The sequence below is a fragment of the Ahaetulla prasina genome, chromosome 4, assembly GCF_028640845.1.
Source record: "Ahaetulla prasina isolate Xishuangbanna chromosome 4, ASM2864084v1, whole genome shotgun sequence".
NCBI classification, from domain to species: Eukaryota; Metazoa; Chordata; class Lepidosauria; order Squamata; family Colubridae; genus Ahaetulla; species Ahaetulla prasina.
Genome location: NC_080542.1, coordinates 76,831,003 through 76,857,291, shown reverse-complemented (window position 1 = coordinate 76,857,291; position 26,289 = coordinate 76,831,003). Strand labels below are relative to the sequence as shown.

General features: G+C 40.3%; 1 protein-coding gene across 15 annotated transcripts in view; it reads left to right on the top strand.

The window, feature by feature from the left end:
• The window catches only part of ITGA9 (integrin subunit alpha 9), a 762,385-nt gene that overhangs the window by 181,864 nt on the left and 554,232 nt on the right, over positions 1–26,289 (top strand). For all 15 annotated transcript variants that reach the window (XM_058183141.1, XM_058183147.1, XM_058183148.1 and 12 more), the window contains one exon: positions 8,112–8,272. In XM_058183141.1, coding sequence (XP_058039124.1) covers positions 8,112–8,272 — 161 coding nt within the window. The remainder of the gene's footprint in view (positions 1–8,111; positions 8,273–26,289) is intronic.

The window sequence follows — 26,289 nt, the reverse complement described above, 5'->3', positions numbered from 1 at the left end:
CCAAGCAGCCTTTGAGCTCAACACTCAAAACCCCTTTAAAACCTAGTTCCAAATGGCCAAGGTCCAGGAAAACTTACCCACAGACTCAATGGGTCTGCTGCTAGCAAGGGAGGCTTACCTGGGCCAGGTCCATTGGTTAGGTTAGCTTGGAGTCCCATCTGTGGGTGCCAATTGTTGGAAGAAATATCCATCTGGGTTCAGTTCCAAGTGGGGACAAAGACACTGGAAACATGGAGGCTGCTTGGAAAGATGGTTTAATGGTGGTCAGGCTTGAGTTCCTGAACAGAAAAGGGCTGAGATCCTGTGTGCTCCCTGGTTTTATGCTTTTTCTGAGCTTTGAATTTCTTGGTGCACAAGAAGAGTACCCTGATTGGCTGTCAGACTCCCAGGGGGTGGGGGGGGTCTTAGCTAACCTTGTAGGTTGTCTCTCAAGCTTGCTTGAGCCTTGCCATGTGGTAAGATTCTGTTGCTAGATGGGTAGGGGCTAATCCTATCTTTGTCATGTAGACAATGGACTGGCTCAGGCCTTAATGGCCCATTGACAAAGGTGGGGGGAGTTGCTTTGACTTTAAAACATGTTTCTCCATTTCTCATCCAGGGAAATATATTTTGCCTTTTAAATATTTTCTAAAATATTTCATTCTTCTAGGAGGGGGGTGGGTGCTAAATTCCTACATTAGGAATAATTCCAGATTGCACTGTTATACAGACAAAACTGATTTTGAATTTAATAACTGCTGCAAGACTATTGATTGCACAATATTGGAAGAAAGAAGACTTACCTACAATTGGAGAATGGATTAGTAAAATATCAAATTTAGCAGAAATGGCAAAAATTTCTGCCTACTTGAAAGACTGTACACAAGAAAAATATATTTTGGAATGGAGAAAGTGGATTGATTATATTCAAAATAAGTATCAGATTAAAAAATATCAATTAGTTTTTGAGTGAAGTTAGGAATTGCTATGTATTAGAGTTTAAGAAAGAAGGGAACTGATAGTGTGATGGTGTGATGGTGTGAAATGGAATATGTTTTATGTTATATTTTAGATTATGTTTGTTAGTTACAATACCCTGTATTCTGTTCTGGGAAGTCTCGGGGGGGGGAAGGAGGGGGGAAATGGTGGGGGGGAAGGGAAAGATTATAAATTGATTGATTGCCATTGTACAGGAATAATGGTAGAATTAAACAAGTTGGAATGGTGTAGAGTCGGGACTGCTCGGTAACCATTCCCGAAGCGAAAGGGTAAAAAAAGAGGAGTAAGGAAGGAAGAAAGTAGGTAAGCAGGTAGGTAGGTAGGATAGAAGGGAGGGAGAAGAAAGGATAGGAGGAGAAGAAGGAGAGAAGATAGAGGGTTAGAAAGGATGGTAGTGAGAAGTGGGAAAGAGGTGGGGAAGTAGGAAACCGAGGAGAAGGATGGTGGGGAAAGTCGAAGAAGGATGAGAAGGGTAGAAAGGATTAAGGGAGGGAGTGGCGGTCGAGCAGCCCTGATTGAATATAATTTGAGTATAGGATCGATTGTTGAATAAGTGATTGTATTGTACACTGGTCAAATTGTGGGAATTATTATGGAAAATAAAAAATTCTGCTCTGAAAGAGTCAATAATAATAATAATAATAATAATAATAATAATAATAATAATAACAACAACAACAACAACAATAATAATAATAATAATAATAATAATAATAATAATAAAAAAAAAATACTTACCTTTGCTGAGCTGAGCAGCAAGGTGACTGGCGAGGCAATTAGCTGGGCTGTGTGGTGAAGGCAGGAAGGGGCGAGCTGCGCACGGTGACCAGGTGGGCATGGCCGGGGCAAGTCAGAGGTGGTATTTACCAATTCAGTGAACCAGGTAAAATTTCCGCTACCTGTCCGCCCAAACCAGTGTGAACCGGTCGAATAGCACCTCCGGTGTAGAGTCTGCTTGAATGGTGGGTTGGACTAGATGACATCCAAGATCCCTTCCAACTATGTTAATCTGTATCTATCTGTATGTTTATATTTAAGGGTTATTACTATATTTTTATTACTATAGCCAGTGGTGGGATTCAGCCAGTTCGTACCACTTCGGGAGAACCGGTTGTTAACTTTCTGAACAGTTTGGCAAACTGGTTGTTAGAAGAAATCATTAGGGCAGAGAACTGGTTGTTAAATTACTTGAATCCTACCACTGACTATAGCCAAATAAACTTTTAATTCTCATAGTAAAAAATAAAGCAGAATAAACTTAGAAATAGAGGCTGGGTGAAGGTCATTAAATAAGTGCTTAATATTGAGCAGAGATTTGAACCCAAATCCTAGTTAGATTCTCCTCTGACACTGTCCTGTAATTCCTATTGTTCAAGTATATAATGATGACCCAATGAAGAGCAGAACCAGAGTCTCAGCTTCTGTCTCAAACAGTTATGTGTATGTTATTACTAGCTGGATGCTTGTGCTTCACTACAAAACTATGTGATCAGGCATAATAAATTGTCATTTAAAGCCTGAAACTTAATGTAGAATGTGTAACTCTATAGCATCAGAGCATGTTAATATTACGCAACTGGCAGTTGGAACAGAGTGGGAGGGGTAGTAGAACATCCCAGCCCGCAGGCCGGTTGAGTCATGCACTGGCCACACCCACACCCAGTTTAGCAAAGGGAGATTAACATTAGAACATGTTAATATAAGGCAACTGGCAGTTGGGACAGAGTTCCTTTCAGGTGGGGAGGGGAAGTAGAACGTCTAACTCCGTGATGGCAAACCTGTGTGCCACAGGTGGCATGTGTAGCCATATCAGTGGGCACGCAGGCTCAGCTCCAGCACGCATGCGCACGCCAACCAGCTGATTTTCAGATCTTCTGGGCCCACCAAAAGTAGGGAAACAGACTGTTTCCTGCCTCCGGGAGGGCCTGTGGGGTATGGGGAAGGCACATTTTTCTTTCTCACCTGGCTCCAGATCCTCTCTATGCATCTAGGGAGGGCAAAAACAGCCTTTCCCAGGCCCTCTGGAGGCCCAAAACAGCCTGTTTCCCAACTTCCGGTTGGACAGGAAGTGACTTTTTTGCTGTTCCCCAGCCTCCAGAGACTCCTAGAGTGGCTTTGGAGGGTGGGGATAGCAAAAAACATCACTTCGTGTCCAACTGAAAGTTGGGAAAATGGGCTGTTTTGGGCCTACGGAGAGCCTCCAAGGGGGTGAGGAAGGCTGTTTTCATCTTCCCCAAATGCATAGACCTGGAGCCAGGTGAGAAAGAAAAACGGGCCTACCAGGCCATCGCGTGCCAGGAGTGGGGGAAGGAGGGGGGTTGTGTGCGCATGCGCAGTGTGAAGCGCATAGAATTATAGGTGTGGGCACATGTGTGCGTGAATCTTTCCTCAGTCCCCCCCATCCTGGCACGTGATGGCAAAAAGGTTAGCCATCACTGGTCTAACTCCTTAGCATCAGAAAGCATGAATATAATGCTGTATATGAAATAATAATGATCTGATGGGCATTTCGAAAAAACCCTTTCTTAGTGAGCCAAGTTATTATTTTATTTTATTTATTTATTTTGTCACACAGTAAATATAAGCATAAGCATGAAATAACTATACAATATAGGAGCATATATATAAGCATGAGTGTGTAATAACTATATTAATTGGATATAACGAAAGGAAACAATAGGACAGGAACGGTAGGCACGCTTGTGCTCTTATGCACGCCCCTTACTGACCTCTTAGGAATGGGGTGAGGTCAATAGTAGACAGTTTTTGGTTAAAGCTTTGGGGATTTTGAGAAGAGACTATAGAGTCAGGTAGTATATTCCAAGTATTAACAACTCTGTTACTGAAGTCATATTTTCTGCAATCAAGATTGGAGCGGTTAAGATTAAGTTTAAATCTATTGTATTGTTGCAATTGAAGCTGAAGTAGTCTTCGACAGGAAGGACATTGTAATAGATGATTCTGTGAGTTAAACTCAGGTCATGTCGAAGGCAGCGTACTTCTAAATTTTCTAAACCCAGGTTTTCAAGTGGCATAAGGTATTTTGTTGTATTCAGAGGAGTGGAGAACTCTTCTTGTAAAATATTTCTGGACAAGTTCAATTGTATTGATGTCAGAAATGTTCCAGAGAGTCGAGCTATATTCAAGAATTGGTCTAGCAAATGTTTTATATGCTCTGGTTAGTAGTGTAGTGTTTTTGGAGAAGAAGCTATGCAAGATTAGGTTTACAACTCTTAAAGCCTTTTTTGCAATGTAGTTGCAGTGGGCTTTGGCACTTAGATCATTTGATATGAAAACTCCAAGGTCTTTAACAGGGTGTGGGTCATCTGTAAGGTAATGTCCATCGAGTTTGTATTTAGTGTTTAGGTTCTTTTTTCCAATAAGTAAGACTGAGCATTTGCTGGTTGAGATTTGGAGTTGCCAAGTTTTAGACCATTCAGATACAAAGTCAAGGTCTTTTTGAAGGGTAGCTGTATTGTTGGTGGTGTTAAATAGTTTGACATCGTCAGCAAAGAGAACACAATTACTTGTAATATGGTCACAGAGATCATTAATGTATAATATGAAGAGTGTTGGTCCAAGAACACTGCCTTGGGGAATACCACTTTTAACAGGAACAGGATTTGATAGAGCATTGCCAATTTTGACCACTTGTTGTCTGTTTGATAGGAAAGCTGTTATCCAATTATGGAAGGTTCCTGAGATGCCGTAGATTTTAGTTTTAGGAGAAGTTTATTTTATTTATTTATTTGTACTACTGAGTCAAAAGCTTTACAGAAGTCTATGTAAATTGCATCTATTGTTTTGCCTTGATCAAGATTTGTAGTCCATATTTTTTTGCAGTGGAGAAGTTGTAAATTACATGATAAATTTGTTCTGAAACCAAATTGTTTATTAGAGAATAGGTTGTTTGTTTCTAGGTGGAGGATAATGGATTGGTTGATGATAGATTCCATTACTTTGCAGGTGACACAACATAGAGAGATTGGTCTGTAATTTTCAACTAGGTTGGGGTCTCCTTTTTTGAAGACTGGGATGACCGTGGCTAGTGACCAAAGTTTGGGAAGGGAACTGGTCGTGAAAGCTTTTTCAAAGATTATGCTTAGGGATTCATCTATATTAGTGGAAAGCTTTTTTAAGAAGTATGCACTTAGTCCATCAGGTCCAATAGATAGGGATGGTTTCAGTTTGCAAAGAGATTTTTCAACATTATCTTCTGTGAAATCTATTTGTATTAGGTCGTCGTACTCATTCTTGGTACGATAGGGGAATGTCGGGTATGAGCCATTATTGTTAACAAAGACTGAGCCAAAGAATGTGTTAAAGATGTTTGCTTTAGCTGTTTCATCATTATATTCTTTGCCGTTAGATTCTTTTAGTGGTAGGATGGATCTCGAGTCTTTAAATTGTTGTTTACAAAATTATAAAAAGCACAATTGGAATTTGTGCGCAGATCTTCTTCTTGCTTGGTATGGTAATTGGTGCATTCAATTTTTTTTGGGTTGCATATATTTCTGTAGCGGTTTTTCAGATTTGCTACATAGCCCTTTTTGTTTCTTCTCCAGAGGGATTTTTTTTAGATTGGAGCTTTTTTATTGATATGGGTAAATTGTTTTTTTTTATTTTGGTGGTGATTTGTGGTATGTATCACAAATGTGGTTTAATGACTCTATTGATTTCAAGTAGGAAAACTCTATAGTGATACAGGTTGAGAATAGATTTTGCCAGTCAAGAGATGAGAGGTCAATGTTTATAAGGTCGTAGTTGGGTTTTTTGAAATTGTAGTTTGGAATACCATTATTATGACGATTTTTGTAAGGGCGTATATTGAGACAAAAGTCTATCATGTTGTGATCGCTGTTGGAAAAGGGTTCTTTTATTTGTAATCCGTAAATTGAGTTTTTGTTGTTGCAGAAGATGAGGTCAAGGCAGTTGTTGAGTCTTGTATTGTTAGTTACTAGTTGTTCAAGACCCAGGTTTGTAACAGCGTTGTATAGGGTAGTATGGATGGGTTCAGTTGAACATTCATTTGTTATCCAGTTAATAAAAGGTAGATTAAGGTTACCCAGGAAGATGAGAGGATATGGGCAGGTAGCCCATTTTAGTAGTGTGGTTAACATGTTCGCATGAGTGATGTTGTAGTCAGGGACTCTGTAGCATAGTAAGAATTGAAGTGTGATGTTAAGGGACAGATCACATACAATAGTTTCAGGAAGAGCAAGTTTATGTACAATTTGAATATTTTTCAGATTCAGTGACATTTTGTAAAAGATAGCCACTCCACCTCGTCTGCGGGTTTAACGATCTGACCGAAAAACATGATATTCTTTGTTTGAAATAATGGAGTCAGGGAGGAATGATTTCAGCCATGTTTCGCAAACAAATATAATATCAAATGTACCATTGTTTAACAAGAGGATAAATTCAGGCAATTTGTTTACAATGCTTCTTACATTTATCAATTTGCATTTAAGATCTGCAGTGGTTGGTGTAGAAGTAAGGGGTGTGCATACCTAGTTTTGGATGATAGTTGGTTGGGGGTTATGAACGACGGGTAGTTGGAGGTTGGATGGTTGAGCAATGGTTGGATGAACAATGGATGGTTGAGCAAGGAATGATTGGAGGTTCTGTACAATGGGTGGTTGGAGGATGGTTGGTTGAGCAACGGTTGGTTGAACAATGGATGGTTGAACATTGGATGGTTGGAGGTTTTGTACAGGTGATTGGAGGTTGGTTGGTTGAACGACGGTTGGTTGAAGAGTGGATGGTTGGAGGTTCTGTTTGACAGGTGGTTGGAGGTTGGTTGGTTGAACATTGGTTGGTTGAGGGTTTGTACGACGGATGTTTTGAAGTTTAGTTTGATGGACGGGAGGATGCTTTGATTGAAGTGGGGTTGGGTGTTGGCTAATTGACTATAGGTATGCCAAATTTCAAGTTTGTAGGCTTTACCATTTTGGAGATTTCGTGATTAGTGAGTGGTATTTGGCTTTTATATATATAGATTTCATCTGTCCAATACAGTTTATGCTCACTCAGGATATTTCCCTTCCTTTTTCATATTCTTTCTGCATCTGGTGCCTGACCTCTCCTCTAGCCTGAAGAGTCTCCGCTGAGTTTAAAACCAATATGTATTAGTGGTCTGTTAATAATTGCTCCCCTGCCCCAATGGAAGAATTTTACATGGGTTATATGATATGAGAACCTGACTAAAATGGGATAAAGTAGATCAATGACACACTTAATTAAAATAAATCTGCATCATCCAGAGTGCATCCTAATTATGTTTTCTGTGTCAAAGACATGAAAAACTGTTGCCACTGTCACGTACTTATACAGTTGTGCAATTTAATTTTGCACAATTACTATTGGAACTTTAGAGTTTCCCTTTAAGATGTTGATAATAATGGAACTGTTTTAGTGAAGTGGTAGAATTTATATTATTCAGTTCAGGTGTTTTTGGAAATGTACAGTAGGGAACCCTAGAAATCTCCTTCATATTAAATTGTGTCCTCTGTATCAGCTTTGCTGATACAAAGGTGATGTAGTAGAGTCAGTGACAGATTTAAGATTTCATGTTGAAAAAAAGATATAGGTAACATTTGTTTAGGCTGTACCACTAATATATAGAGAAATTATAGTCTTTCTTTTCCTTCCTTCCTTCCTTCCTTCCTTCCTTCCTTCCTTCCTTCCTTCCTTCCTTCCTTCCTTCCTTCCTTCCTTCCTTCCTTCTTTCTTTCTTTCTTTCTTTCTTTCTTTCTTTCTTTCTTTCTTCCCATAGAAGTTAAGTAAGTTGAGTAAGTTGAATAAAACTTGCATTTCTCAGTTCTTATTATCTATAGGAATCTGAAGTACTAAAGAGGGCTTCTTGTATGGCTGATTAGCTGCATTCAAACCAGTTGCCTTGTGCTGGTTTGCCCCAATATGTTGGCATTCATCCAAATTTGCAAATGTTCTTCTGAAATTGGGGTGTGTTACTAGGACATAGAGGTGAACGTAGTACAGAAGCGACCCATTTCTAAATATATTGAAGTTTCATAATAATAATCCTAAATCACAATAGTGACTGTGAAAAACCTATGGTATGTTAAGAGCAGAAAACAATCTTTGTTATGATTTTTTTTGTTTTTGCCTAGATTTGAATTATAATTTGACATCCGATGTGGCAAAGAAAGAAAAAGGATACCCAATCAGGGTTTATTTCATTTCTTCTGGAGAAGCAACGGGCCAGATCACAGAACAAATGCAGCTTTCCTATATGCAGAAACAATGCATAAACTACTTAGCTTTTGTAAAGGTTGGTCCATGTTTGGCTCATGTTATATATACTTTTATATTTCTACTTACCCTAAATTAGGCTGGAGTTTATTCCTTGATGAAAATAAATGTGGAATGCATTCAGCTTTCTATTTCTGAAACAATAATAAGGCTAAGAATAAGTACCACTCATAACATGAAAAGGTGCAAGACTGTGTTTTTTTAACTTTGGAAGTTTTCTGTATGGTTATTTAAAGTATTTTAGTGGTCCTGGGATATAGGAATATCTCCACAACTGGTACTCTTTCCATAAGAAAGAAAGAAAAAGTCTGTCTCTACCCTGGAAATGTAGAACATAGCTGAACTAAAAAAAAGGTAAAAAACATTTTGGATTCCCCCAAAAACCTAGTGCATTCCTTTATATCGAAGAAGGTATCCTGAAAGACAATGACACAACTCAGTTCTGCTTTTGGTTATTGTTGGCTGATTTTGCTCAACAAATATCCTGGCTTTAATTCACTTTCAAATATTTGCCATGTTATATGGTAGGATCAGAAATACAAACATAATTACTTCACAGGGACAATTGCAGACTCTTTCAAGAAGGGACTTTCCAAGATGCAGAAAGAGAAAAGAATCCATTTGCTGGCTATCAGCTTTTCTGTCATGTTTAGATGATGTTTTACATAAAGTTTGGGGGCTGCACAATGTGAACGGAGGGCAACAGGTTATTCTGCATTAGTTAATAGGTATCTGTTTTAAGAAAGGAACCCTCAATTATACCAGAAAGCAGAAAGGATGCATTTTCTTACTATTTGTGATGGGGAGCTGTACATGGTGCTTTTCTTACAGAGTATTAGTTTTATTTTTTCTCTTGTGATTAAAGTGGTATTGTATGAATATTCATTTGCTTGCCTAAATAAAACTGGTAGAGTGATCAGGATGGCCATCTTGCTTAGCCTGTGTCTCAGAATAGAGTAGAGTAGAGTAGAGTAGAGTAGAGTAGAGTAGAGTAGAGTAGAGTAGAATAGAATAGAATTCTTTATTGGCCAAGTGTGATTGGACACACAGAATTTGTCTTGGTGCATACACTCTTGGTATGTAAAAGAAAAGATACATTGAAAGAAACTGATGTAGGAAGCATGAAATTGTATTGAAAATGCAAAAGAGCAAGATGAAAATTCTCTTTCTCTTGTGTATGTTTTTAATAAGTAAAAGAAAGAAATATTTGTGGAATATCTGTTTTGATTTTTCAAAGACAAAAGTTGCAAGATTACATCTTGGTTGGTCACCGGGACCAGAGATTTACTCTTCCGAGATTTCAGACTTGTGCTGGAGCCCATCTTCAGGGAACTTCTCTCACTGGAATATTTTCTTTGGGCTATTCTGGCTATTCGTGTTAATGTGGTGCCTTTCTATCAGCTGATTGGTGTCAATACACCAACCATCAATACACCAATCAGCCAATAGGAAGGCATCACATAAATACGATTCACTGAATAGCCCAAGGCACGTATTTCAGTGAAGAAGTTCTCTGAAGATGGGTTCCAGCATAAGTCCAAAAGCTTGGAAAAGACAATCTCTGGTCCCAGTGACTGACCATGGTTCAATCTTGCAACAATAAGTTCTCCCAAGCATCTTGTATTCTTTAAATTCCTTCTATTGTTCTCTCCTCTTTGAAGCATGTTCAACATAAAATAACAGCTTCTTGCTTAACAGCAACAGTCTCTGTTGTGACTTGGTTTAAGATATATTAGCAAAAAAAAAAAAGAGGGAGGGGTTGTTGTTACTATCCTTTGTTGAAAATATATCTTTGGACTACATATATTGTCAGCAGACCCAGATTGCAATAGAAGCCAAAGAACTGGGACTTTTAAAATGAACTTTCTCTGCTAAAGTAGTTTATCCAAAGGAATTCATGTGATAAGTTTTCCTGTTTCTCTGAGTAGCAGGGGATTAAAGATCTGTTCTTTATCCTTTGGCTGGCCTGAAAGCAAGCCATTGGATAGAACTATCTCTAGTTTAGTATGCAACTGGTGTCCTGTTAACACTTGTTGATCAGTGCAATGTAATAAATTCAAAATAAGAGATTACAGGGAATAAAGAGAACTAACCTTCTTTGAATCCAGCTACAGGTTGTCCTTAACTTACAACCATTTATTTAGTGATCGTTCAAACTTATAACAGCACAGAAAAAAATGTTTTATGACCGTTTTTCACATTATGACCATTGCAGAATCTCCATGATCATATGATTAAACTTTGAATGCTTGGCAACCGGCTCGTATTTATGATGATTACTGTGTCCCAGAGTCATGTGATCATCTTTTGCGACCTTCTCACAAGCAAAGTCAATGGGGAAGCCAGATTCACTTAACAACCATGTTACTAATTTAACTACAGTGATTCACTTAACAACTTTGGCAAAAAGGTTGTAAAATGGAGCAAACTCATTGAGCAACTTTCTTCTTTAACAACAGAAATTTTGGGCTCAGTTGTGGTTGTAAGTCAGGAACTACCTGTATTATATTTTCTGTTATATTTAAATAAACAAATTGATCTATCAGCAACATATAAAAATGTAAGTAATATTCTACTAACTCTTTAATGAGTGATTACTTAGGAAAATTAGAAATCTGAGTTTTCTAAGATTTGAGATTTAACATAAAGCCAATTTTTAAAGAGATTACAGATGTTACAATTTCAAAATATAATGCATTTTATTTCTTTCACATTTGTTGTGTTACAATCATGCATGTTACAGGAAGTTAGATCTAATAATTTTATTAGGTTCATTATTTTCCTGATTCTTTAATGATATTTTCAATCTGTAAGGCGACTTCTGAGTCACAGAACTTTTATAATAGTTCATATTTCATATGGCCATCACTGATTGTGTAGTAATTGCTATTCTGGAAAAAAAAAGATCAACATTTCTATTTAGCTCTTTAAAAAGGGCTTAGTTCCTATCAGCTGATACATACTTTTATTGGAAAATATCAAACATCAGTTCCAATTCTATGAGAAAAAAAAAGGAATTGGTTTTATGAAAACAAGACTGTACTTGGAACCGGGAACTCTAAAAGTCTATAAAACTAATATTTGCTCCTTTCACTTAGGAGCTTATTTGTGACCATACTCTAATTCAGCCTAGCCTTACTAGTGCTTTCCAAATTTGTTGAAACTGCAGTTCCCAGTTTTCCCATTCATCATGCTAACTGGAACAGGACTCTTTGCAAGGCAGAATAATCATCACTGGGCTTTTTTGAAGCATGTTGCCAAGTTATTTATTTATAAATATAAAGGTCTGTACTTGTGTATTTGTGTACCTACAAGGAACTTGCGAATATACAGGAACAACAAACCTTCTAAACTTAAATACCTAAACTTAAGCAGCTATGTCATTCCAAAGAGGAAGCCTACAGAAAAGGTGATAAAATGCTGTACAATCAGGCCAGAAATGCACTAACAAGGGAGATCAGAGCAGCAAAAAGAAGCTACTCTGAAAAGCTAAAGAATCAGTTTTCAGCAAATGAACCAGCAAACGTAGAAAACTCTTAAAAATATCACCGGCTATGGCAAACCTCCTTCCCAAGCTGAAGGTAATCAACAACTGGCAGATGACCTGAATGAGTTTTACTGCAGGTTTGAAAGGAAACTACAGCCACCTATCTCCACAACCCCCATCTAAGACACACCAACAACAGCCAAGCCTCCTACAACTGACCCCATTCCATTGGGTTCATAACCCCTAGTGATCACAGAAAAGGAAGTGCAGGACCTATTTCACAGACAAAAGCCAGGAAAAACTCCAGGCCCAGACAAGATAACTCCTTCTTGCTTAAAAGTCTGTTCTGACCAATTGGCCCCCATCTTCACCCATATTTTCAATAAATCACTAGAGATGTGCTATGTTCCTTCTTGCTTCAAACGCTCTACCATCATCCCAGTGCCGAAGAAGCCCACCATCAAGGAACTGAATGACTACAGACCAGTTGCTTTAACATCTGTAGTCATGAAAACCTTTGAAAGGCTAGTGCTTTCCTGCTTGAAAACCATCACGGATCCGCTGTTAGACCCCTTGCAATTTGCATACCAGGCAAATAGATCAACAGATGATGCTGTTAATATGGCTCTGCACTACATCCTACAACATCTTGAGTCTCCAGAGACCTATGCAAGGGTCCTCTTTGTAGACTTTAGTTCAGCATTCAATACCATCATTCCAGACACTCTTCTAACTAAGCTAAACCAGCTACAGGTACTGGAACAGACTGTAAGTGGATCATAAGCTTCCTAACAAACAGGAAGCAGCAAGTGAAGCTAAGCAAGATCACATCAGATACCTGTACAATTAGCACAGCCCCCACCCCAAGGCTGTGCGCTCTCCCCACTTCTCTCTGTATACCAACGACTGCATCTCCAACGATCCATCTGTTAAGCTACTGAAGTTCGCAGATGACACAACAGTGATTGGTCTCATTCGAGACAATGATGAATCCGCATATAGACAAGAGGTTGAACAACTAGCCTTGTGGTGCAACCAAAACTGTGGCTTTTCTCGCGGCCAGCGGGCTCGCCACGAAAGGGTCCGGCCTTCTGTACCGGACGGAGTGAGAAATGAAGACACAGAGTCCAATTCTCCTCAGGGTGAGCGAGCCCCGAGCTAGCTTGAGACAAACTCTTTTATTGTTAGGGGTTAGTTAGGGGTGGGTTACAGAGATACAGAAGGCAAGCATGTGATCCTGATTAACCATACATAAACTAACACATGGGGTTGGAATATGCATATTGTGGTAATATGGTTGCAAGCACAGCTGAGCAAGATGAATATTTTATGTGTGCAAAGCTGTCAGCCTGCCCCAGATCAGTGTTTGAGAAAATAAAAACCCAACTTCATCATGTTGAAGAATTTGGTAATCTTTATCATACAAGTCTGGATGCGGTGAAAAGCAAAGCTGGAACTGGAAGTAAATCAAATCCCCAGAGTCATATTCTCTCCTGAACCCTCCCCCTACTAGAGGTCATACAATAATAGTCCAATGTCTTCTTTCTCCTCAGTCACGTGTAGTTTCACTTCCGATATTCTCCCTCTGTCAATCTTCCGAATGGAATGTGGAATCAGCAGCTGCCGTTACATTCACGCGCCAACACAATTCAAACCTCTGGTTTTGAAAATGGCATTTCCTCTCTCCCCCACATACAATGTCAGCCGATGCTGGGAACAGTGAAAACCTCCCCCCTCTTCTCCATAAAGCATGTAAGACAATCAGTAGAGCAAACGTTTAACAAGGTAATAAAATAGTCAGATAATCTAGTAGGAGAAATACACTAAATTAAAGCGGAGGCTGACATTCAGCCCTCCTTCGAAAGAAGGACGTTAGTCCTGAAAAAGAAAAAGAAAAGTTAGGGTTTATCAGGATATTTGTTATAAAATAGTGCCAGTTTTTTGGGGGCCTGCATATCTTCTTTGTTAACCCATTCAGCTTGTGATAGAGGGAAGTGTTTCCATGCTACCAGATATTGGATTTTATTTCTATGTTTTCTAGAGTCTAGAATTTCTTTAATTTCAAAATGTTCTTCTCCGTTGATGAGGATAGGTACAGGGGCCTTAGTAGGATTTGGTCTAAAGGGGGATGTGTGCTCAGGTTTGAGCAAACTAACGTGGAAAACTGGGTGAATTCTTTTGAGAGATTTAGGTAGTTCCAGTTGGACCGTTACCGGATTTATGATTTTCACGATGGGGAATGGGCCCACATATTTTGGTCCAAGTTTTTTAGATTTTTGAGTTGTTTGTAAATATTTAGTAGATAAGAAAACTTTATCTCCTACTTGGAACTTCTTCTCAGGAGCTCTCTTTTTATCTGCTTGTTTTTTGTGTGAGTGATGAGCATCATCAATAGCTTTTCGTGTAATCTTCCATGTACTTTGCAATTGTTCAATCCATTCAGCCAGGGACGGAATCAATGGTTTTTGTTCAGGGAGTTCGGGAATGGGGACAAATTCTTGACCAGAGGCAATTTTAAATGGGGTGAATCCAGTGCTGCTATGAACAGAATTATTGTACGCCACTTCCGCAAATGGTATTAAATCTGCCCAATTATCTTGTTGATAGTTAATGTAACATCGTAAGTATTGTTCCAGTACTGAGTTTGAGCGTTCACAGCCGCCATTAGTTTGAGGATGATGGGAGGAGCTTAAACCTTGGGTGGAGCCTATCAACCGCAAAAATTCTCTCCAAAACTTAGAAGTGAATTGCACCCCTCTGTCAGAGATTATTCGTTTAGGAACCCCATGGAGTCTGTAGATGTGTTGGACAAACAGTTTTGCCAACGTTTTTGAAGAAGGAATTTTGGAACATGGGATAAAGTGTACTTGTTTGGAGAACAGGTCAGTAACCACCCAGATTACTGTATTTCCTCCACTTTCAGGTAATTCCACTATGAAGTCCATGGATATTTCTTTCCATGGGGCTTCTGGACGGGCTACTGTTTGTAGCAACCCAGGAGGCTTCTGACAAGTAATCTTCCCCCCATTCTTGCATGTGGCTATCCACCATAGCCTGGAATAAGCCTAATTCTTTGGGGTCCCCATCAAACTTTCTGGGAATTGGTGGAATTTTAGGTTTTTTTCTTCTACGAGGCAACATTTGTGGAGTGGGGACCCCCTGACCCGTGGCCATATCTGCGGTTCCTGGAGAACGCAGCCAGGCTCTCGGTCTTCCTGAAGCTCTCTGGTGTATGCTGCATCACCGGTGGCCATTGAAATTTCTGTTTCCACCTCTTCCCTCTCCCCCCCAGGGTGTTTGGGTGGGGTTTTCATACCTTTCACGATATCTCTGTCGGTCTTTCACCTCACGATACAGTCTCACAGCTTCTGCAATCTGTAACTGATCTTTGATTTCTTGCTCTTTTTGCCAAGCAGAGAGTTTTCTTTGTTGTTTACGTCTAGTAACTCCCGATTGTGCTTCCCCTGGGTCTGGAAAGCTTTTAAAATCCAGTTTGGCTTTCTCTTGTTTTTCCTCTATTTGTAATTTCTCCAGCCACTCTGCAGAAATTCTTGAGTATTTGGGAGGGTCCGATGTGGCTGCCAAAGCTGCTTCTGACTCCTCCAGCTCATCTTCTGAGATTGGCTTTTTTCCCAGAAAGTATTTTTTATCAGCTTGTCTGCGATGGTCCTGAGATGAGATGTCTGCCAGTTGTTCTTCATTAGGTTCGTATTCGTGCTCCGAACTCGTTATAGGAAAAAAAAAATTTCAGTCCCCTCGGTTGTGATCCGGGATGACTGATTTTGGGTGAGTTCCAGTTAATGTCAGCCTGCCCCAGATCAGTGTTTGAGAAAATAAAAACCCAACTTCATCATGTTGAAGAATTTGGTAATCTTTATCATACAAGTCTGGATGCGGTGAAAAGCAAAGCTGGAACTGGAAGTAAATCAAATCCCCAGAGTCATATTCTCTCCTGAACCCTCCCCCTACTAGAGGTCATACAATAATAGTCCAATGTCTTCTTTCTCCTCAGTCACGTGTAGTATCACTTCCGATATTCTCCCTCTGTCAATCTTCCGAATGGAATGTGGAATCAGCAGCTGCCGTTACATTCACGCGCCAACACAATTCAAACCTCTGGTTTTGAAAATGGCATTTCCTCTCTCCCCCACATACAATGTCATCCGACGCTGGGAACAGTGAAAACCTCCCCCTCTTCTCCATAAAGCATGTAAGACAATCAGTAGAGCAAACGTTTAACAAGGTAATAAAATAGTCAGATAATCTAGTAGGAGAAATACACTAAATTAAAGCGGAGGCTGACAAAAGCAGTTTTCTTATCATGTCCGGTGTTACCCGGACAGGCTCTGTAGTTAGCGTTTCTGAGCAGTTTGCAACAGCAGGCATGGATACATTTCTACAGAATGCTCAAATGTAGCGAGACATGGAAACATCACAGTTAGGAACAGGGTATGCAGAAATACACATACAATGGAAACTCTGTCTGCTTGCTACTTTTACTTGTACATGATCCAATTCTTAGAAGAATCTACATCTACAAGTTTATGTTGTTTATCTAAGAGATTATATGGCTAATGCAAAGCAGAATTATCTGACCATTGCCATAGTGATTCCCAACATCTCCTCCTTTCGTTTTATATTTCAAAGGAAAGGCTGTGGTGGGGTAAGCCGGTGTGTAACCCAGACTCCTCCGAGCCTGAGAGTCACTTCCACTTACCAACCACTGGGCATAGAGTCAAGTCCTCTGACTCGGCCTACACCGTTTGACCTTACCCTATTGTTGTCTGAGGAGATGTTTATCTGGCTGGCAAGATGAGTTAGAGAACTGAATCGTCCTCATCCTCACTGTTCAAGATGGAGGGATTTTTTTCTGATATATCATCCTGTGGCACAGATTGATAGGTGCCACCACTTTCCTGGTCCCAGGGGGTATTCTGGGATTGCAACAGCAGAGTCTGTAATGAATTTATTTTACTTGTGATAAATCTAGAGAAGCGGTTAAACAAACATGGGCCCAAATGTGCACATTAGTACAAGCAAAATTATACATCCTAATGCAATCATACCAACTACAACTATAATAGCTTGTAAACCATATCAAACTTAAGTCCCTTAGTTTATTCTTTGAGTCCTGTACAATGCCAGATGGTCAGCATAGAAGCAGCATTCTTCCTTTAAAGCCACACACAATCCACCTTCTTGGAAGAAGAGAAGGTCAAAGGAGCGGTAGATGTCTCTTGTAGGAAGAAAAGAGTCAGTTGCCGTCAATCTTTTGATGGTAGGGACGGATATGTCGACCAGGGACCCACAAGGTCTCACCGTTGATTTGGATGTTCGCTGCTGACAGAAATCTCAAAATACATATCCTTACATGAATACATAAAACAAGAAAGAAACAACTGTCTTAAAAAGTCTTTTGATCGTTACATGTTTAAAAGACATGAGAAGGGGTCCCCTCCTCCTCCCTTTCTGAGTGAGAAAAGGCGTTGTTGGAGGATTAGGGAGGGGGCCAAGGGCGAATAGATAGCTTGCAGTTAGAACTGAAAAAGAAACAACAAACATCAGCATTGAACAGATAAACTATTACAATATATTCCCATATGAGAAAAGGTAGCTGGATTCTCTTGCTTCAGGAAGGAGATGAATAGGTGAAATCATTTAAACAAAAGTACAGAGAAGAAAGAAAGTTGAACTCTGTTCTTCACCCTGTCTAGGTAGCCAGTCCATCCTGGAGGAAAAGTCATTTTTCTTCTTTGCAGCACCTTTAAAATTCATGGCCACACAAAAGCAGGGACAAAGAAAAGATGACACAACTAGGGGAGGGGGTTTACATACAAATCTCAGTTTTGTTCTTTTAACAAAGGTACTATGTGGAAGACAGAGAAAAAGACAATCAATCAATAAAAACCCAACTCCCACCCTTTTTATTCATGTGTGGAAGTTGGTCACTAACAAAATCCATACTATCAAAATCTTCCAAAAACAAACCACATTATATCTTAGCAAAATCACCATCTGTCTTACTTGCTCATACTTTTCTAACTTACTAAAACCTTCTCAGCACTAGTATCAAAACTTCCTCTTAACTCTCTCTTCACATCTTGTAACTTTCTAATTTATCACATCCTGTAACTTTCTAACTCATCTCTGAAATAGTTCCTAAAACAGGGCACATATTGTGCTGCTAAAAAAGAAAAAGAAACAATACAAACAGCAAATAAGGGGCACACTGAGTCGGATTCAAAAAAGAAAAACATGGCGGAAGCTTTAGGGTGAGTCTGTTTATGTGGAAAACCTGAGTGCATTTTCCAAAAAACAGATTTATGCTAAAAAAAATATGCATTCATACATAAGAAGATAGTCGTGTGTCTGAAATGTTGTAGGGTTTCCTGCCTGGGCAGGGGATTGGACTAGAAGACCTTTAAGGGTCCCTTCCAACTCTTATGATGTATGTTAACAGGTCCAAAAATACAAAGCTAAATGAAACATTTTGAGTCAACTCAGTGCTTTGAAAACATTTATAAAGGTATAGGTTTAATCAGGCAGTTTAAACCTCAAAAAGTTCCAGAGAAAAGAAAAAATTAAAATCAAAATCAAAATTGTATGCATGATTAAAAATTAAAATCAAAAGTGTTTTCAGGGTTGAAGATTAAAATCAAAAATGTTTTCATGGTTAAAAAGAAAATACATCTGCATAGTTTTTTACATAGCTTTTTACAAAAGCAATGCTTCCAGAGAGCCTAATTATCCCTCCCTTCTCAGACAAGAAAGAAGAGAGAGAAAAAAATAGAGTGGGGGTGAATGGTTCTCCCCCGTCATCCACCCTTTTCCCTGGCACAAACAGGGAGTGGGGTGGGTAGTTAAGATAAGCCAGCGAGGACAGAGAAAAAAAAAAAATCAAGAGCAACTCACTGCTTGTATACGGAATTTATGCAGACAGATACACACAAACACACACACACACATGCAGAGACAATTTGTCACACATGCACACATTTCTTGCAAATCCAAAAGACAACACAGAAATTTCACACCTTCTCAATGAGTTTTGTACATACACACATTCCATGCAAGTCAAGCATCACAATTATCTCTACAATTCTTATGCAGGTCTGAAAATGATCATATACATACATACACACATCATCAAACAACATTTACAGACCTGGGGAAGTTGTCTGAGAAAACTCAGCCGTTTAAATCATGAATGTGATTGTGGATCCTTTTGAGTCATTTTTTGATAAGGCGGAGGTCCGGACAAACTGTCTAAGTGACATCGTGTAAAATGAGGCATTCAAGGACCATGCGCCACTTGGACAGAATTTTTGCAGGGGCTCTTGGACTTTCATGGAAATAGGTTCCCAATTTTTTCCATGTAGTCACTTTGAGCAAGTCCTTTTCCGGATTGTTTCCAAATATAGGGAAGTAATTGAACCAAATCAGTTAGTCTGAGCGATCGCACCCATGGGGGAAAAAGAGGGGCGCTCTGGGGGAAGGGAGGCAGGCAGGGGAAAGGAGGCAGTTTCCAAAGCAGGGATGGAAGAAGAGGTATAGGTTTAACTTCTGGCTCAATATGCTTTGAAAGTTCAAGGCAAGGGGCTGAAGGGACAGCAAGCACAGAGTTTTGATGACCCTGAATTTTTTGATTAGGATTTTGTGGGTCATCTATAAGGCCAACGGGAAACATTTGCAAATCCTCTAAGGAAAGGTCTCCCGTTGCCATCGCTCTCTTCAGTCCAGCTGTAAGAGCAGAATGAGACGAGGTCTCCCCGTCCGCAGTTGGCAGAGGCGGAGGGGGGGCAGATGGTGGAGATGTTTCAGTTAAAGAGGCAATGTTGGAGCATTTTACCTCAAGAGATTTTTGCTGCGCTGAGGCATCCTCGTATGGAGGTGGAGACGCAGCGTTGAGTGCCATGGCATCGCTCGAATCTCTGATAGCCTTTTCATAAATTTCCAGGCTATTAACAATTACCTGACAAGTTACAATCAAATCGTAAGTGGCTTTAGGGGGTTCATTTAAATATTTCAATATGCGCCTCCATTTTTTAGATGTGATATCCCCTGAAGGGGGATAACTGGGATATTATTGCCAAATGAATTTCAACAATTTGACTAGATCGTTCCCTGAAATTGAGAGTAAAGGTTTGCCATGGTTTTTTAAAATTTGGATAGGAGCTCTAGGGGATGTGTGGAAATAAGTCCCCAATTTGGTCCATGTGGAAATTCTTAAACTTCCCTTTTCGGGATATGATGGACACTGTCTCCAAATGTAGGACAAAAGACCAATTAAGTCCTTGTTCTTCAAATGGGGGAGTGTTTTTCCTCCATTTGAGGCTATCTTAGTTGAAGAATCGGTTAGTTCTCTCAACTCCTGCAAGTGCGCTGCCTGCTGCTGAGAAAACTTTCCGCCCATACTTACGAAAGACGTAGTCGTGTTTCAGACCAGTCGGGTGCGTGGCCTCCTTCGGGCGAATAAGTATGGACGGTCCGAGACGTATCCTTGAGGGGATCACATCGGGGAATGCGTTCTTGACAGAACCACGTTGAAGGAAAGCATTCTTGGAGCACAGGAGGTCCAAGAGACGTATTGCCTTAGCAATCACGTGAAGGACATATTCTTTTTGCAGAATCAGGTTGAAAAAAAAAAAGAAAAAAAAAAGGACTGGACGTATTCCTCTTGACAGAATCACGTCGGGGTCACCAGTTGTGGCTTTTCTCGTGGCCAGCGGGCTCGCCACGAAAGGGTCCGGCCTTCCGTACCAGACGGAGTGAGAAATGAAGACACAGAGTCCAATTCTCCTCGGGGTGAGTGAGCCCCGAGCTAGCTCGAGACAAACTCTTATTGTTAGGGGTTAGTTAGGGGTGGGTTACAGAGATACAGAAGGCAAGCATGTGATCCTGATTAACCATACATAAACTGACACATGGGGTTGGAATATGCATATTGTGGTAATATGGTTGCAAGCACAGCTGAGCAAGATGAATATTTTATGTGTGCAAAGCAGTTTTCTTATCATGTCCGGTGTTACCCGGACAGGCTCTGTAGTTAGCGTTTCTGAGCAGTTTGCAACAGCAGGCATGGATACATTTCTACAGAATGCTCAAATGTAGCGAGACATGGAAACATCACAGTTAGGAACAGGGTATGCAGAAATACACATACAATGGAAACTCTGTCTGCTTGCTACTTTTACTTGTACATGATCCAATTCTTAGAAGAATCTACATCTACAAGTTTATGTTGTTTATCTAAGAGATTATATGGCTAATGCAAAGCAGAATTATCTGACCATTGCCATAGTGATTCCCAACATCTCCTCCTTTCGTTTTATACACTGTAAGCCGCCCTGAGTCTTCGGAGAAGGGCGGGGTATAAATGTAAAAAAAACAAAAAAAAAACACAAAACAATCTGGAACTGAACACACTCAAAACCGTAGAAATGGCAGTAGACTTTAGAATAGAATAGAATTTTATTGGCCAAGTGTGATTGGACACACAAGGAATTTGTCTTGGTGCATATGCTCTCAGTGTACATAAAAGAAAAGATACGTTCATCAAGGTACAACATTTACAACACAATTGAGATGGTCAATATATCAATATCAATCAATATAAATCATAAGGATTGCCAGCAACAAGTTATAGTCATACAGTCATAAGTGGAAAGGAGAAACCCTTCCACACTTCCACCTCTCACAATACTAGACAACACAGTATCAACAGTAGAAACCTTTAAATTTCTAGGTTCTATCATATCGCAAGATCTAAAATGGACAGCTAACATCAAAAACATCATCAAAAAAGGACAACAAAGAATGTTCTTTCTGCGCCAACTCAGTAAGCTCAAACTGCCCAAGGAGCTGCTGATTCAGTTCTACAGAGGAATTATTGAGTCTGTCATTTGCACCTCTATAACTGTCTGGTTCGGTTCTGCAACCCAACAAGAAAGACACAGACTTCAGAGGATAATTAGAACTGCAGAAAAAAAAAATTGCTACCAACCTGCCTTCCATTGAGGACCTGTATACTGCACGAATCAAGAAGAGGGCCGTGAAAATATTTATAGATCCCTCTCATCCAGGACATAAACTGTTTTAACTCCTACCTTCAAAACGATGCTATAGAGCAGGGGTGTCCAAAGTTTTTTTGGTGAGGGCAGAAAAATAAGCAAAGGCCCGGGCCACACACAAGAGGTGACATATTGACACATGATTACTGTGTGTATTTCTAACTCACCTATAATGTGAAGAACATTGCTCTCAGTGGGAGCAGTGATGCTGTCCTTTGGATTGAAGGATGGCTGGGATGTCAGGAGAAAGTTTGGTGGTTGAGACATGAAGGACTTCACAGAGATGGCTATCAGTCATTCTGGATCTCAGTCTGCTTTTGTTCCGATTTAACAGAGAAAATGTTTGTTCACATATGTATGTTGAGCCGAACAGGCTCATCATTCTTTTTGCGTGGCGTCTCATCAGAGGAAACTTGGCATGATCCAAACTCTGATAGAAGTCAGGGAGGGAGAGAAGCTGAGGTTGACTCTTCAGAGAATCATCACATTGCATTTCAATCAGTTCTAACTGCAGACTCTCCTCCACTTCTTCTGCATCCACCAGGAAGGGGGTCGAGAACAGCTTGATTTGTTTTTCAATGACAGAAAAATCTTGAAAACGCTGGTTGAATTCTGTCATGAGAGATGTAATTACAGAAGCATATTTCTCCTTTTTAGCAGAAAGGTCTGCCTTTGGAAAAGCAGACTTGATTTCAGACAGCGCAGGGAAGTGTGCAGCATTAAAGCTTCGTAGTTGTGTCTCAAACAGGCGGAGCTTTACACAGAAGGCTTTCATGTGTGCATACAGGTGTGACACCAGCTGTTTTTTGCCTTGTAGGTTCTTGTTCAGTGTATTCAGATGATGAGTGAGATCAACCAAAAATGCCAGGTCTGCCAGCCACAGAGGGTCACTCAGTTCATGAAGAGGTCAGCCCTTCTCTTTCAAAAACTTGTCGATTTCTGATCTCAGCGAATAAAACCGCTGCAGCAAAGAGCCGCGGCTGAGCCAGCGCACATCAGAGTGGTAGAGTACATCCCCGTATTCAGCATCCATGTCAGATAAGAAAGCTTGAAATTCCCTGTGGTACAGTCCTCTAGCTCGAATTATGTTGACAGTTTTTACAACAGTGTTCATCACATCGCCCAGCTGGACAGTCTTGGCACACAGTGCTTCTTGGTGGATTATACAGTGCATCCTAACAGCCTCACCTCCGCTCTCTTTTACCTTGACGCACACCATGGATGCCATTCCTTTGCGCTCACCCGTCATGGCCAGAGCTCCATCCGTTGTTACTCCACAGAGCTTGTCCCATTTAAGCCCCATCTTTTCAACTGCCTCTGATACAGCGTCAAAAATATTTCCACTTGTCGTTGTGCCTTTTAGGCACATCATATCAAGCAGCTCCTCCGTACAGCAAAAATTATCATCGACTCCCCGCAAAAAAATTAAAAGCTGTGCGGTGTCTGTGGCGTCTGTGCTCTCATCGCATGCTATCGAGTAAAAATCAAAAGCACAAGCTTTCTCTCTCAGCTGAAGTTTCAGGTTAGCTGACAAGTCCTCGATTCTCCGCACCACTGTATTTCTGGATAAGCTCACGTTGTTGAAATCCTGCACTTTTTCCAGGCACATTACTTCTGTGACTTTGATGAGGCACTGCTTTATGAAATCACCGTCTGAGAACGGTTTGCCATGCTGGGCAATAAGTTGTGCGACTTCATAGCTTGCTGCTGTGGCGTTTTCCTGTATTTTGTTAGCACGAAATAAAAACTGTTGTTGAGCTTGCAGGCTAGCTGCCATTTGCTTGAATTTCTGTGCTCGTTCGGCACCTGTGTACGATGCGTAGCTCTGATGCTTGGTCTCATAGTGCCGATGGACATTATACTCTTTCATCACGGCAACATCTTCATTGCAAATCAAACAGACACACTTTCTGTTGATTTCTTTAAAGAAATATTCATTTTCCCACCGTGTTTGAAATCTTCTACACTCACTTGCTATCTTGCGTTTCTTCGGTGCTGCCATTTCTGGTGACTCGTGGTAAATATTTTTTTTTGCTTAATTTTGTTTAGTGGAGAAGCACCTTTTCTGTGACTGGCTCCATCTAGTGTTGAAACTGAGAAGTGCAACAGAGTTGAGCTCAAGTGCCATGTGCGGGCCATATTCAATTATATTTTCAGAATTTGCTGCGGGCCAATAAAAACTGACCCGTGGGCCGCTATAGAGCATTGCACACCAGAACAACTAGACACAAGAACAGTTATTTCCCGAAGGCCATCACTCTGCTAAACAAATAATTCCCTCAACACTGTCAAACTATTTACTAAATCTGCACTACTATTAATCTTCTCATCGTTCCCATCACCAATCTCTTTCCACTTAATACTGTATGACTATATCTTTGTTGCTGGCAATCCTTATGATTTATATTGATATATTGACCATCATTTGTGTTGTAAATGTTGTACCTTGATGAAGGTATCTTTTCTTTTATGTACACTGAGAGCATATGCACCAAGACAAATTCCTTGTGTGTCCAATCACACTTGGCCAATAAAAAATTCTATTCTATTCTATTCTATTCTATTCTATTCTATTCTATTCTATTCTATTCTATTCTATTCTATTCTATTCTATTCTATGAAAGTCATTCATGGCCTTTATTTTGGGGGCTGAAAGTGCGGTAAATGAAAAGGGAAGAGAAGGATCCGTCTTTGTATTATAGCAATAGCTATAGCATTTAGACTTATACAAGGCTTTACAGTGCTTTACAGCCCTCTCTAAGCAGTTTTGCAGAGTCAGCATATTGCCCCCAACAATCTGGGTCCTCATTTTATCCACCTCAGAAGGATGGAAGGCTGACTCAACCTTGAGCCTGGTGAGATTTGAACTGTCAAATTTCAGGCAGCCAGCAGTCTTAGCAGAATTAGTCTGTAGTACTGCACTGTAACCACTATGCCATCATGGCTCATTATAATCCAAACAGCAAGCCTCTGAGGAAGTTTTAGATAAAAGAGTAGTTTAAAATCATCTAGGGAACTGCAAGGTCAAATAGGAACTTGATATAAAAATGCAGAAGAATAGTCATCATACCACATAAAAGAAGAACAACCATAAATTCTTTAGACAATCATACAATCAATCTTATGTTGTAATTTTTCAAAGGCTAGTCCTAACTAGCTATAGGAAATCATTTTTAACAATATTAATTAGTTAGTGTTGCAGATGTCACAAGGGTTTATCATGTATCAAGCACAATGATGAAGAAATGGGCCTAGGAATCAAGCGTGTGTGTGTGTGTGTGTGTGTGTGTGTGTGTGTGTGTGTGTGTATCTATGTATGTATGAATATATGTATTTAATTTGTCATCCATCTTGCTGCTATAAGTAGTAAAAGCAATAAAATCATGCAAACACAAATATTTAACTGCAATATAAATACAAATTATGACTAAAAGATGGGGAGGAAAGGTATAAGATTGAACAGGGGGGAGATTGGATCTGCTATCAAATCCATCAACCACCTCCAGTGTAGTACTCCCCCCTTTGGGCCCCCAAGTCAGCTGGCATAGCCAGGTCTTCAGGCTCTTCTGGAAGGTCGGGAGGGTGAGAGGCAATCTCACTCTGGGGAGCAAGATGTTCCAAAGAGCAGGAACAGAGTATACTTTTCTCCTGGACCCCACCAGCTAGATTCCCCAACCAATGGGGTCTGCAGCATGCCTCTTCTGCTGGCATGGGTAGGGTGGGCCACTCTATTTGAGGTGAAGTGGTTTCTTAAGTAACATGGACCGATGCCATTAAGCCTTGAAAGATAACAACCAACACTGAATTGCACCCAGAAGCAAACTGGCAGCATAGGGACATCTGATCCAAAAAAAGGCCACAACTGTTGCACAACCCAAAGTCCAGGAGAACCCTCAGGTTGCAGATAGCGTCTTATTGGAGTGGTACCACACCAACCAGAAATGTCAAAGTCGTGATCCTGGAGCTCATGTATCCAAAGCCATTTAGTCTTGCCAGAGTTCAGTCAAAGCCTGTTATCTCTCATCCAGGCCCCTACAGCAGGGGTGAAATGCTCCCAGTTCGGACTGGATCGCGCGATTTGGTAGCAATGGGGGCAGGTAGTTCGGAGAACTGGTAGCAAAAATCCCTGCCCCATCCCACACCTCGCTGTTCCTCTTCTCTGTCCTTGAAGCGCTCGTGGTGATATAGCTGCAGACGGGCTTAAATGACTGTCGTGACACTTCAAAGGGCCGCACTACAGCTGATCAGCACTATAGGCAGCGAGTAGACCGGTGCCTCTATTTTTAAAGAAGGCAGACTGGGGCCTGTCAGTAAAAGGCAATTGGTAGACCGGGGTCTGTTTTTAAAGAAGGTAGACCAGGGCCTCTCAGTAAAAGGCAATTGGTAGACCGGGGTCTCTATTTTTAAAGAAGGTAGACCAGTGCCTCCCAGTTTGGTATACTTTATTATTTTTATTATTTATTATTATTGACCATGCCC